At 38.4% G+C, this 14,692-nt stretch overlaps 1 protein-coding gene across 6 annotated transcripts in view; it reads right to left on the bottom strand.

The window, feature by feature from the left end:
* LOC120516555 (spectrin beta chain, non-erythrocytic 1) overlaps window positions 1–14,692 on the bottom strand; it is a 256,791-nt gene that overhangs the window by 144,516 nt on the left and 97,583 nt on the right. For all 6 annotated transcript variants that reach the window (XM_039738310.1, XM_039738308.1, XM_039738311.1 and 3 more), the window contains exons 8-9: window positions 14,426–14,540; window positions 3,714–3,791 (exon numbers count right to left, since the gene is read on the bottom strand). In XM_039738310.1, coding sequence (XP_039594244.1) covers window positions 3,714–3,791; window positions 14,426–14,540 — 193 coding nt within the window. The remainder of the gene's footprint in view (window positions 1–3,713; window positions 3,792–14,425; window positions 14,541–14,692) is intronic.

Genomic DNA, 14,692 nt, shown 5'->3' with positions numbered 1-14,692 from the left:
ATAAATTGATAGTGACAGAAACCATTTTCAAAGATCAGTCTGGAAGCCAACGGATAGATAGACATGTAGATATGACCAAAGCAAAATAAAGGTGGTACACAGTAAGCTGAACAGAAAATAAGTCCAAAAAGGTAGGACAAACGAAACAGCAAAATGTTTAAAAGGTTAGATTAAAAGAAAAAGTATCTAAGTAAAAGATGTGGTAAAGGTGAACTATCGCAAAGCCCAGAAACAAAATAAATTACAGAATAGCAGAACTTTGATTGACTCAATGGAAGAATATTGGGCGACTGTCAAGAGTCTGGTAAAACAATAAGACCTGTTTTGGTTAAAGGATGCAATGGTAAACAAAAGCAAGTAGAAGGTGTGGTCAACATGCTACGAAGAAGACATGGCCTGACAATCTGGGGATGTCTGTGAGTGTGCAGGCCCGAATTGTTTCCTGTCTTTAGTCCAATGTAATGGAAAAGCTGTGTTCAGAGAACAGACTGGGATGGATTGAAGTATAAAATCTGTCACGATAATAGGTTGGTTCTAGTCTATGATAAAGTTATCAATAAAGTCATTTAAAAGGTTTTAGCTCTATTAGCTAATATTGCCAACTAATTTATTCTTGAACAACACCCTTCTCAGTTGAGAAGCTCAGAACAATGTAAATAATTTCAAAATGTATGTCACACAACATAAACATTTATTCATGGATGTATTATTTAGTTTTATGTTTTCTTTATTGCAAGCTAAGGAGGAGTGGAAAATTACAACACCACAATCCTTAGTTCCAAAGAAAACAGAGGAGAGTTTTTGGAAAAAGTGAAAGTCTGGCACATCCAGGTCCTCTCTGGTTAGGCTACATTGCACCATGGTTCTGGCTACTACAGATGTTTGTTGTGTAATCATACGACAGTCTTATGCATGGGTCTGGTACTAATGATTAGGTTTTGATGTAAAGCCAGGATGAAGGCAAACATTACCCCTTCAATACATTCGTGCCAGAGGAATGATGTATAAAAGAGACTAACGCTTTCCAAAAGTCCAGGCAGGAAGCATGGCTATGCTGGTTTTAATATACATAACAGGACTGTAATATACCTTTGTGTTTCTTTGTAATATCATACTTGCATATGATTATTCCTCTATTTTGCCATTACTCCAAGTGTTACAGAGATCTTCTGTCTGATCAAAAAAAGGATATTTAGCATCCAAAGCCAGCTTTTTGAGTTGGAAGTAAAACGGTTTGCTTGCATCTCTCAATAGCATTAAGTAGGCTAGATAAATGGTAGTATACTACCGAGACAGACAACAAAACAAATGTCTTCATGCTGTTAGAAGACTGAAAGCCTGTATTATGAGTTAAAGTTAATTACCCATTGCCTTGGATTGTTATAATAAAGCAAAGAACTCAAAATAAATGTTTACTTTGAGAATCAGACTGGAAAGTTCAAAGACAAGGAAAATAAAAAGCAAAGGTTGCAGGAAATTGTAGTTTTCAGGTTTTAATCCTATAAATTCAAGCCATAATTGAATCAAGGAAGGTTTCAATTAAGAGTCATTGTTTTATATTTTTAAAAAACTTCATGCATGCCCTTTTCACCTCCTTTATTTTTTCATTTTTCAGTTAAGTGGATTTGGACAATCTTTTTCTTTACGATGAAGTTCATGCTTTTTCACATATTGGATTATTAAAAAAACTGCCACAGGAAGAAAAAACATACCATTCTTATGCTTCTTCTTTGAATTTTTAATTATTTATATCTTTCCTGGGGCAGCACAGTGGTCAATGTTGTTGCCTAAAGCTCTAGAGTACTAGGATCACATCTTGGCTGAGTACTGCAGGTTTGTATCTTAGTCTTCCCTTGCTTGGGAGAAGTTTTTGTTTAGAAACTCTAATTTCTCTACCATTTTCCAAGAAAGTACTGGCTAGGCTGACTGCAACTCAACATTGTCCCAGTATAAGTAGATGAAGGGGTATCTATGAGTATGCCCTGTATTAGACTGGCACATCATCCCTGTCTAGTTTCTGCCTTATGTCTAATGCTACCAGGATACACTTCAGCCATCCGCCTCTATTAATTGAATTATAAGATCCAATGATGGTTAGATCTGCGGTGGGCTGGCGCCCTGCCCGGGGTTTGCTTCCTGCCTTGCGCCCTGTGTTGGCCCGGATTGGCTCTAGCAGACCCCCATGACCCTGTAGTTAAAATATAGCGGGTTGGATAATGGATGGATGAATGATGGCTAGATACAGTTTCACTCTACAACACTCATTAGCACATTTCTCACATTTAGTTTTATGCAGTCGTACTTCAGAACAGTCACAGAATCCCTTTTAACACTACCCATGAAAAGTTTGTATAGTAACTCTATAGCTTTTAATTCAAAAACAAGTTGGAATGCTGACAATACTGTGTGTGTTTAAGGGGGATGTCTGGGGATTGATAATCACTTTTTTTCTTTAATTAAATATGGACATGTTTTGGATTATTGTTTTAGAAATAGTTTTTATGATTTTGCAACAATAATATTAATACACCTTGGGACGGAAGTACCCCTCACCTCACTTAAAGGTCACACAATTTTACCAGACCACCAAAATATAAAAACAATTCTGAGGACATTGTCTAAAATATGATTGGGTGCTTTCAGGAACTTTGGGTTTTTTTTACAATGGAAATCTATCATATTCTCAAATACAATTTTTAGTCAGAAGGCTGAAAGTTTGCTTTTTTAGACACCTATGCCCATAACAAGTAACATTAATGGTTTATGTTTAGCTGAGTCCTCCATTTATCTTTTTCCCTATAGGTTTACATGAGCCAGAACAAATCTCTGGCTCCGTCTGGAATATGCTTGGAATTACAAAGTACAATGGACATCTCGGGTGGCACGGTGGCAGTGGTAGCGCAGCTGCTTCGCAGTAAGGAGACCTGGGTTCGCTTCCTGAGTCCTCCCTGTGTGGAGTTTGAATACAATACAGTTTACAGTTTATTTTTGTATAGCCCAAAATCACACAGGAAGTGCCGCAATGGGCTTTAACAGGCCCTACCCTTTGACAGCCCCCCAGCCTTGACTCTCTGAGAAGACAAGGAAAAACTCCCAATAAAAACCTTGTAGGGAAAAATGGAAGAAACCTGAATGTTCCCCCCGTGTCTGCGTGGGTGTGCTCCGGTGTCCTCCCACAGTCCAAAGACATGCAGGTTATGTGGAATGGCGATCCTAATTTGTCCCTAGTGTGAGTGCCCTGAGGTGGGCTGGCGCTCTGCCTGGCATTTGTTCCTGCCTTGTACCCTGGGATTGGCTCCAGCAGACCCCTGTGACCCTGTGTTAGGATAGAGCGGGTTAGAGGATGGATGGATGAACATCTTGCTTAATTTTTTAGTTTTATGTATGGTTTAGTGACTATTGGTTGAAACAACGTTATTTACAAGTTTAAGTTCTACCTAAGACTTGAGCAAACCATATAATAGTTTTAACAATTGCTATGGAAGATTGCAAGAACAGAGCTACTACAGAATCAACTGGCTTAATCAAATTTTAGGGTCACATGGAGCTGGAACCTCTCTTGTTAGCATCATAAGCAATATAGGAAACAGCGGTGGACATTGTGCTACACCATTACAGGTACTAGGCTGACTAGATTGCAAAATGAATAATCTATTTACACCATTTGACATTCTATATATTTTTTTTCATTAATCAGTTGCAGCACTACTTACCATAATCTGACTGGCAATATCCCTCATGTCTCTATCAGTGCTGTTTTCTTGCCCACTGCTACTTGAAATACACTTCCTCTGCAAACAAAGGAACAAAATATAAATCCATGTCTTCAGGCTGAAATACTTTCCAAATTCTGAATCATCACAATTTTTGGCATAAACCTTTTGCTGCCATGACGTGCAAGATCAGGAAGCATTAAAATTGTTTTAACATACTGTTTATATACCTACACACGCAGTAGTGATATACCCAGGGTCACACACTTACTAAGTGGGGAAGCGGTCTGACATGTACAATTGGAAATCCATTCTATCATATTAAATGTTACATAATATAATATTTTCCAAACTACTGTAGAATAATCCAATTCAGTATTACAAGGTCACAAAACTATCCAGGCAGCATCAAGGACCAAGCCAAGCCAAGAACCAGTTCTGGACAAGTCATCACTCCATTACATGATTCACAAATGGCAAATTTGGAGGAGCCAATTAACCTCATGGCTGCTCAGATATGGAAATAAAAATTTAAAGTATTACTGAGAAGGACACATTGAAAACCTACTAAATCCACACACACAATGGCCAGATGAAAAATTCACACACTGGATATTAAGAACAGTCTCAGGATTATTCAACTTTACTTTCAATGTTGTTTTTGAAAGCATCGTCTGATGATTGATTCACAGCATTCTCACATATGCAGCATTTTTTATTTGCATTATTTTCTTGGCATGTGCTCTATTCTTCATTTTTTTTGTAATGTAGCACTCCTGTTATACGTCATTCTCTATCTTTTTACATTTTGTAAACTGCATTTTTATCATGTTCACATCTATCATTCTTCTCTTTGAGGCATCATTCATCTGAAACATTTTTCCTGCACTTACAGCACTGCACATGTATGTAATTACTTTAAATCAGTGTTTCCCAAACTCGGTCCTGGGGACCCCCTGTGGCTGCAGGTTTTTGTTCCAACCAGATTCCTACTCAGTGACAACACCTGATAGCACTGATCTCATTTAATTAGCTGGTATTATTTTTCTTTTATTCTACATTCAGAAAAACACAGCGGCACAATTTTTACATTTATAAGACATTTAGAAATATTTCTGCTTTTGCTCTCGATTTAAATGCTTCACTCTCTTTAGTTGATTTCATTCTATTTTGCCCTTTCTCTGTGCAGTTTTTCCCCTTCATTGTATCTTATTAATGACAATTAAAAATGAGCAGAGCAGACACCAGGGCAAACAACACTGAATAATCAAAGGCTGCAACTATGTTAGCATCAGATCCACTAATTAGTAAATAATGGATTAATTAAACAATTAGAACACCTAGAAAAGTGGAATGAAAATCAAGATGAAAATATTGTTAAAAAGAAAAAAATAACTGAATATAACTGCCTGGTACATTTTAATATATATATATATATATATATATATATATATATATATATATATATATATATATACACAGTACAGGCCAAAAGTTTGGACACAACTCCTCATTCAATGTGTTTTCTTTATTTTCATGACCGTTTACATTGGTAGATTCTCACTGAAGGCATCAAAACTATGAATGAACACATGTGGAGTTATGTACTTAACAAAAAAGGTGAAATAACTGAAAACATGTTTTATATTCTAGTTTCTTCAAAATAGCCACCCTTTGCTCTGATTACTGCTTTGCACACTCTTGGCCTTCTCTCAATGAGCTTCAACAGGTAGTCACCTGAAATGGTTTTCACTTCACAGGTGTGCCTTATCAGGGTTATTTAGTGGAATTTCTTGCTTTATCAATGGGGTTGGGACCAGCAGTTGTGTTGTGCAGAAGTCAGGTTAGTTGGATGATCATTTATTTTTCAACAGGACAATGACCCCAAACGCACCTCCAGGCTGTGTAAGGGCTATTTGACCAAGAAGGAGAGTGATGGAGTGCTGGAAATGGTCATGAAAATAAAGAAAACACATTGAATGAGGAGGTGTGTCCAAACTTTTGGCCTGTACTATATATATATATACATACATATATATTTACCAAACTTAGTTTTCTATATTGTTCCCAAAACACAAAACCTGGGAAATAACACATCGCTTAATTAGTCCAGGAGTCCAATTAAAAACAGAAGCTGGTTGGAACAAAAACCTGCAGCCACAGTGGGCCCCCAGGACCGAGTATGGGAAACAGCGCTTTAAACAATACTTTACCTTGACTGCAGTTAATTTAAGGATGATCTTTTTTGGCATACTATCTCATTTTGCAGCAGTCCAACTACACATAAGTTGTTATTTCCAGCTTTTTACATGATATAAGCTGAGTAGATCGTTCCTCCCCCATACTATGCAACTCTTCATTTCCACCCGGCGGGGTAAATGTTAACATTATACAACATTATACAGTTGTTATTGTCTGTTATACCTGCATTGTTATCACTCTTTAATTTAATATTGTTCTTTATGTATGCTGCTGCTGGAGTATGTGAATTTCCCCTTGGGATTAATAAAGTATCTATCTATCTATCTATCTATCTATCTATCTATCTATCTATCTATCTATCTATCTATCTATCTGTATTTCCCATACAAAAATGTAACAGGCAAATATGATCATCTTAATGCATTATAAGCATATAAAATCTAAAATATTTCAGAATACTTTATATTCTCTTGGTTATGTGCAATGATTAATTCAGAGGACTGATATCCAAAAGTTTAAACTCTCAGTGAACAAATGTGTAGGGCAAATTTGCCATACATCTCACCTGTCACTGTTGTTGCAAACATGCCTCCTGATTTTACTTTTTTTTTCAATTATGTTGTGCCCTGCACATTTTTTCCATTAGCAAAGACAAAGGCAGCAAAATCTGTCTGGAAGCTGTGTCTGTCACATTTTGCTCTGTTTGGTTTTTAACTATTTTCATCCATTCATTCATTCATTTTCTTAATCTGCTTATATAGGGCAGGGTTGCCCATTGATGCACCCGCCATATTGGTGGTGTGGTCAAGATCTGCATGCAGATTCATAGGCATGTGTGGAGACATGCTGAGCTCTTGCGTTAAAATCAGTCGTAACTTTCTTATTCCTCAAAAACTTTTTTGTTGGAATTGTTAGACATGTCAGCATATGTGTAGCCAATTTTCAGGAATATGTGGTATATTATTTGTAAGATTTTTGTTATTAATAGCTACAGGAAGCAGCAACACGAAATAAATAATAAATATCTAATATTTTCAGTTTTTTTGAAAGAAACCTACATATAATAATGTGACAGCTTTTCAGTATGCAGGGAAAGGAGGCCTAATACATAGTACACATAGTAATAATAATAATAATAATAATAATAATAGTATAAATCTAGCAGCAGGTCATGAAATAAATACAAAAATTAATTAAAATAAGTGATGCTTTTCATTATATTCTGATTCCCTCAAATGGAAAATAATCTTATTTCAACCACAACAAAAATAATCTTATTTCAACCACAACAACATACAATACAGTACAATGAAAATTATGGTTTGCAGATGGCTGGTGCTGTTCTGATTTCAAGTAACTTTTTTATGTATTTATATGCAATAATTAAAATAAATGTTTTTTTATAATATTCAGATTTCCCCATGTGGAAAATAATCTTATTAAAACCACAACAACGTACAGTACAGTACAATGAAAACTCTGTTTTGCAGATGTCTGGTGCTATTCTGATTGCCACCAAATATTTTATGCATGTATTCATTTATTTTTTTATCCCGTGACCTATGGCTAGCTTCATATTATTATAATTGTTGTTGCTTTTTTTTTTTTTTTTGAAGTTTGCATAATATTTGAAGTGTTTTCACTATCTACGCTGGTTAATCATTTAGGACAGTGAGTCCACAAACGAATTCATCTCAGGTTCCATGAAACAGTATCAAGTAACTAGGACATATACATGCTGTATGTCCAATAAATAAGTCAAAATGCAGTATGCAATCAAAAATGAATGGAAAAATCACATTATCATAGGTCCTGCTCAAAAGTTCAAAATGTAATTTCTTTTATTGGATACTTGAGTGTTAGATCAGCGTGGCAGTGAAACGCATTTTAGAAATAAAGGGACGGCCTGTCTCTGTACCTCTGGCATGGCTATGACATTTGTATGCATTATATTTATAAAAACTTACCGCTGTTTTAAGGGTACAAATACTGTGCTCCTACCGGACCAAGATCCACTCCTCAGACATCATAGCAGCACTCTACGCGCAGCTCCTGTAGTTGCGAAGCAAGGAAGTAAACCGCTTTTTCCAGACCACTACTAATTAATGCTGATGCTAACTATCTAAACAAAATGAACTGTAGACGATGCTTACTTGATGTAGCCGTAGAATGCGAGGGTGCACTGCCAACGTAAAAGTGCCAGGCCAGCCAGCCTAAAGCGCGTTGCCACCTTCGCGCCTCTTTTAATTGAATTCGCGCCCATTACGTTCGGCAAATCCGTGCCAACAGCCTGTGACTGTGATAAGTGTAACTTGTAATAGCTAATCAGTATACAGGAAAGAGTGATTTTTTTATTTGCAGAACAGCTTGCTTTGAGCTTAGCCGAATAACTCCATGTCGTGTATGGTTCGTAAAGGACCGGAGAAGCACTGTGGGCGCAGGGAAAAGCCGTTACAGTGCGGGAGTTCAGATTAACAGGACGGGCCGGCACGTGAAATCAACGGGCGAGGCTGCATTTTCGTAAACGTTATAACATAATAAAAAAAACGAGATTAGGAACTTTAAAAACAACTTACACGTTTATTTCCTTTTTATATACCACCTCTAAAACATCACGTTGCGCAGTTCACAAAGCCCTTGCCAAACAGTTAAATACCAGTGAATCAAAACAGCGCATGCGCACATCGTTGTCCAGATTGTCACATTTGGCATTGTGTATGTCAGGATCAGGTCAGGTCGGGGAGCATGCACTGGTACAGCGCGATGTCACACCCACCACATAACGAAACAGGTCGGGATCATGGTTGGCAAAGGGCAGACACATGGTCCAGTCTCAACCTCTGGAAATGACCATCTGCCACAACCAGATGTTATGTGGGCAACCCCTTGGCCTAGTCCAGTCACTCGGGTCCTCAACAATGAGGATCCTGTGAGCCAGATCACCTACTGGTTATTGTACCACAGCAGTGCCGTAACTGACACTCTCTCACAATCCTGGGAAATGTCCCTCATTTGGGACTCCCTGAGCAGCAGCGGTACCCAAGGATTCTCTGAAGAGACACAGTACTGAAGGAATCCAGTCTTCGTCTCGGGTCACTGGATAGCATCCATGTCTCACAACCATATAGCAAGACAGGAAGCACCAGGACTCTAAAGACTTGGACCGTCGTCTTTTTGCATGCATATCAGGAGCTGCACACGCCCCTTTCTAGTGACCTCATGACCTCCCATGCTCTCCCAATCCATCTACTGACTTCATAGGAAGAGTCCCCAGAGATATGAATTTCACTGCTGAGGTAAGTAAACCTCTCGACGAGGTCGACGCTCTCTGCGCAGACAGACACACTGTTGATGGCCGTGCCCAAGAGGTCATTACAGGTCTGGATTGTGGTTTTTATCCAGGACACTCACAAATCCAGACACTCAAAGTCCTCACTCAATCTCTCGAGAGCCCCAGTCAGAGCCTCCATTGACTCCCCGATTGAGTCAATTGTGTATGTGTTGATTGTTAATTTCAGAAATTTTATTAAGGTGTCACAATGCTACAATGTCTGTTTAAATGCCTCTTATGTATGCAATGTGTGTGTTTAGTTGAAAAGTGCAGGCCAGACTTTGAAAATGCCAACGAAGAGAAAGAACCATGCAGGATGAGTGAGAATCATTTCACATCTAGTTTTTAAATCTGTCTCACAATTGAATAAAAATGTTTTTGGTGGGGAAAATCAGACTAATTTGTGTGTTTTAATCTTTTTAAAAATAATCTTTAAATTTTTCTAAAAATAATGTATTGTAAAAGTGACAGTGGCAAAAAAAAAACAGTTCCATCGAAGTAGGAAAATCATTGTGGTAATCGGGCAGTTGTATAAAATGTAAGATATGAAAATCATAAACAGGTGCACCCTATAAAAGGAAGTATTTGCACAACTGTTGTTACTGAAGATTGGGTGAGCAGGCACTGCCAGGATAGCAGGTCAGGTCCAGGTTGGGGAGCATGCACTGGTATAGCACGTTGCTGCACCCACCACATAACGAAAGAGCTCTGGATTCCAGTTGGCAACCCCCCAGGCAGACATGCAATCCAGTCTCACCCTCTGGAAATAAACCATCTATCTGCCAGGTGTTACGTGGGTGTCCCCTTGGCCTGGTCCAACCACTCAAGTCTTCAGCAGTGAGGATCCAGCGAGCCGGATCACCCTTGGGGAATAGGAATCCAATAAGTATCCATGAAAAAATGAATGCTTCAAACAGTGCATCTTATATATAAACGTGTACGTGTAGAACTGTGTGTGTCTGTCTGTCCGGCCCAGAACTGAGAAGTGTAATCGGGGTAAGGGTTCCATCTCCAAGGAAACAGAAACTTGCATAGCCCCTAATACAGAAGCGAGGTGAGCACAATGGCAAAACAAAACCTACGAAGAAAGAGTCACTGTCTTAGCCACTAATTCAGAACCGAGGCGAGCACATCGGCAAAAGAAAACCTCCGAAGAAAGACAAAATCACTTAGCTGCTAATGCACTAACGATGTGAGCACGTTGGCAAAATAAAACCTCCGAAGAGAGAGATGCCCGAGTAGTTCCTTTCAATTACCTGACATTTATATGTTTCAATTTTTTTTCTGACGATATAAATAGTTTCTAGGACTCCTGGCTTTTTACAGCACAGGTTTACATAACTAATAGTGAGATTTTTTTATGAGAGCAAAAATACCTAACTTTACGCAAAAATTCTCAATCGTCGAGCCTAAACAACAAGCAAAAAAGCCCTACCCAAAAGTATATTAGATAGGCTGAGTAAACAAGAAAATTTCTTTTAGTAATCTAGCTGTAAACTTGGATAGAAAATGGATGTTGAAAATGATCTTTTAACCCATTTTCATAAATGATACTAAGGTCATGACCTGCGTGACTACATCCCAACAATCATCATAATCATGGGAACATGAAATGGTGTCAAGACAAGCTGTAATCAGAAGCAGGTAAAATAATTTTAACAATGTTAAATGGATACTTTCTAGTAGGATTGACTACTGCAATGTGGTGTTCACTGGCTGTTCAAACTGTTCTTTATACAGCCTCAAATTAATCCAAAATGCTGCTGCAAGAACAAGAAAACAACGAACAGATAACTCCAGTTCTTAAATCCTTACACTGGCTCCCGGTTAAGTTTAGGGAAGATTTCAAAATCCTCCTTTTAACATATACAGTCTTAAATGGCCAAAGTCCGGCTTACTTGTCTGAACTTATCATGACTTACCAACCAGAGCGCACATTAAGATCTCAAGATGCCGGTCTGCTTAGGATTCCAAGGATTAATAAAATAACAGTGGGAGGTCGAGCTTTTAGTTACAGGGCCCCTAAACTGTGGAGTGGTCTGCCTGCTACTATAAGTGATGCCCCTTCGGTCTCAGCTTTTAAATCCCGGCTGACGACTCACTACTTCAGTTTAGCACACCCTGACTAGAGCTGCTGATTAACTGTACAGACTGCATCTCTGTTGTTAGTCATTAGCACTAAAACATAAGTAACATGATCGTTAGAATTTGTTACTAACCCTCACCTATTCTGTTTCTCTTCTCTGTACTCAAATGTGGCACTTGGTGCCATGGCCCACCTGCCAAGTTGTTTTGCCTGCCTAAGGTAAAGTCACCCCTGATGGAGGATCGCAGGAATCATGGTGGTAGAGGGGTCCTTTCATCGGATTGGCTGGCCTAGCGCTTTTTTAGCTGTGGAATGACCAATTGGGGAAGGCAGCTTGATGGCTGAGGTCTCCAGGACTCTAAACAAATCCAAATCATATTATGGGATATCTACTGTTAAATTCTGCTCCCTACTTGTACATTTTTTATTTTAATACTGTATTGAGGATTTGTTCTGTTCTGTGTATTGTATTGTATTGACCCCCTTCTTTTTGACACTCACTGCACACTCAACCTACCGGGAAAGGGGTCTCTCTTTGAACTGCCTTTCCCAGGGTTTCTTCAGTTTTTTTCCCTACAAGGGTTTTTTGGGAGTTTTTCCTTGTCTTCTTACAAAGTCAAGGCTGCGGCACTTCTTGTGTGATTTTGGGCTATACAAAAATAAATTGTATTGTACTGTATACTCAGAAATAAAGTGAATAAGAAAAACCTCAAAAAAACGTCAAAATGGATGAAATAACATAATAAGAAAAAGTTAAAAACAAAAATAATTCATAACACCATCCATATGGGCCACACATGCTCATACCTCACTTTGCTGTAATATGTAGTATTTTTATTTATTATTTTCTCTGTTGTTGTGAGGATCACTGTATCATGAGAGTATTCCATTGTGAAGCTTGTATTGGAATATTGTATGCTTATTTAGGCTACATCGAAGCTACAATGTTTTTTTTAAAACAGCAATTTTTAAGCAAAAATGATCTTTGTTCACACTAGCGTTTTCGCATTGTTTATGAAAGTATCTCCATCCACACTAAAACGACTGAAAATGCATATGACGTAGCTGTTCACCTACACTGGGAATGCGTGCATCAGAAGAAACAGGAAGAAGTGGTGTCTTCCATACTACAACAACAACATTTATTTATATAGCACATTTTCATACAAAAAAGTAGCTCAAAGTGCTTTACATAATGAAGAAAAATAAAAGACAACATAAGAAATTAAAATAAGACAACATTAGTTAACATAGAAAAAGAGTAAGATCCGATGGCCAGGGAGGACAGAAAATGCAAAAAAAAACTCCAGACGGCTGGAGAAAAAAATAAAATCTGCAGGGGTTCAGAGGCCACGAGAGCGCCCAGTCCCCTCTGGGCATTCTACCTAACATAAATGAAACAGTCCTCTTTGTATTTAGGGTTCTCACGGACGGACTTGATGATGATGGTCATGCAGACTTCTGGTTTTTAATCCATCACTGTTGGAACATCACGGTGCTTTGAGTAGATGGTGGTGGCGCAAGCCACACTAGACGCGCCTTTGCAGCTTGTGTTTACACAAAGAGAACAGCAATGGAGAATATGAAAAACAAAAAAAAAATATTTTGTGTGGACTGACAATGAAGTGAAATTGTTATTTAGAGTAACATGTGTAAGGCGAGCAAAAAGGCTGAGAAAATTTAAAAAGCAATATTCAATCCTCATAATGATCTAGTTAAGTAATAAACACAAATCATACAAATCATGATAGAATCTGTGAGTTTAAAACTCTTCATTTTCACTCATCCACATTGCAGTGATAGAACAGAGTTTTCAGAAAAACAAGGGCTCTGGAGAGCATTTGCAAAAGTCTCAGTTTTCAGGGATTAAAAATTCCGGGGTAGTGTGGATGAAACATGGAGACCGATGTCTGTGTTTTTAAATGAAAATGTAGTAGTGTGGACATAACTTTTGTGTATTGTCTAATAACTTTTAAGGGTATATGGGAAGCTCAGAAATGTACCTTTCATCAAAACTTTATTATTTAAAGTTGCAGTCCTACTGATTGGATATCGAAAAAGAAAATGTTTGAAGATTTTTGCATGCTTTTGCTACTTATTAGAACTAACAACTCAGAACACCTTTATATTTATTTATTGGCCTAACAATGAGCACATAGTTAAGAGAAGGATTGTTTGTTAGGTTGCTAGAAATAGTACAGTGCATATCAAAGTGGTGTGAACCTTTCTTTGACCACTGCCATATTTACCGTCTATGAGAAGTTTGCACATTCCTGTCTATTTACTCAACATATTCTGGCTTTCCTTCCACATTCCAGTGACATTCATGGTCAGCTAATTGGTGAGACAAATTGTCATAATATAAATGGGTGTATAAGCCCAGTGATATACTACCTTACACCAAATGCTGCTAGGACAGGCAATAGCTCTCTCTGACGCCCCATAATGGAGTAAGTAGGTTAAGAAGGATGGATATATAAATCATATGTGAACTATCTGAAAAATAATTCCATAGTGAACCTGCCTTGGGGAGATTATGGCCAGATCACTTGGCTTTGAGCTGTGTATCTGAGTTTCTACCCAGAACATTATGGGTGTCCTGGTTGTTTTGGGGTTTTGGGGTGGCATGGTGGTGCAGTGGGTAGCGCTGCTGCCTCACAGTTAGGAGACCCGGGTTCGCGTCCCGGGTCCTCCCTGTGTGGAGTTTGCATGTTCTCCCCGTGTCTGTGTGGGTTTCCTCCAACAGTCCAAAGACATGCAGGTTAGATGCACTGGTGATTCTAAATTGTGTGTGTGTGTGCGCACCCTGTGGTGGGCTGGCGCCCTGCCCGCGGTTTGTTTCCTGCCTTGTGCCCTGTGTTGGCTGGGATTGGCTCCCGTGACTCTGTAGTTAGGATGTAGCGGGTTGGATGATGGCTGGATGGTTGTTTTGACCACAGCTGGGAATATCAGAAATCCAAAGCTACGTCATCTCTAAAATTTCCTTCAGTTAAAGTAGTTCTTCATTGTGTTCTTTTAACTGTAACTTGCTGTCTCTCAGCTTTGCATTGAATTTTGTAGTGGTAATAAACAGCTTTACTTTTCAGATATTACCTTGGCATTTGCAGTTCTGATTATTGTATCTGCTTGTTGATAGAAGGATGAGGCTTCCAGAGCCAGCTGGAGGTTTTCATGATGATCTTTGATAAGAGCCTGAGCTTTAAGCCACCTGGGGGGAAAAACAATGGGATAGTATATATAAGTGATTCAATATATATATATATATATATATATTAAGGCACATTTACCAAGGGGGCACAGACAACATTTGTCATATGTGGGAGTGACAGAGTCTGTATTTTCAAAGCAACATTTTTTTCA

This window comes from Polypterus senegalus, chromosome 16, assembly GCF_016835505.1.
Source record: "Polypterus senegalus isolate Bchr_013 chromosome 16, ASM1683550v1, whole genome shotgun sequence".
Classification (NCBI taxonomy): domain Eukaryota; kingdom Metazoa; phylum Chordata; class Cladistia; order Polypteriformes; family Polypteridae; genus Polypterus; species Polypterus senegalus.
This window is presented reverse-complemented; position numbering and strand designations above follow the sequence as displayed.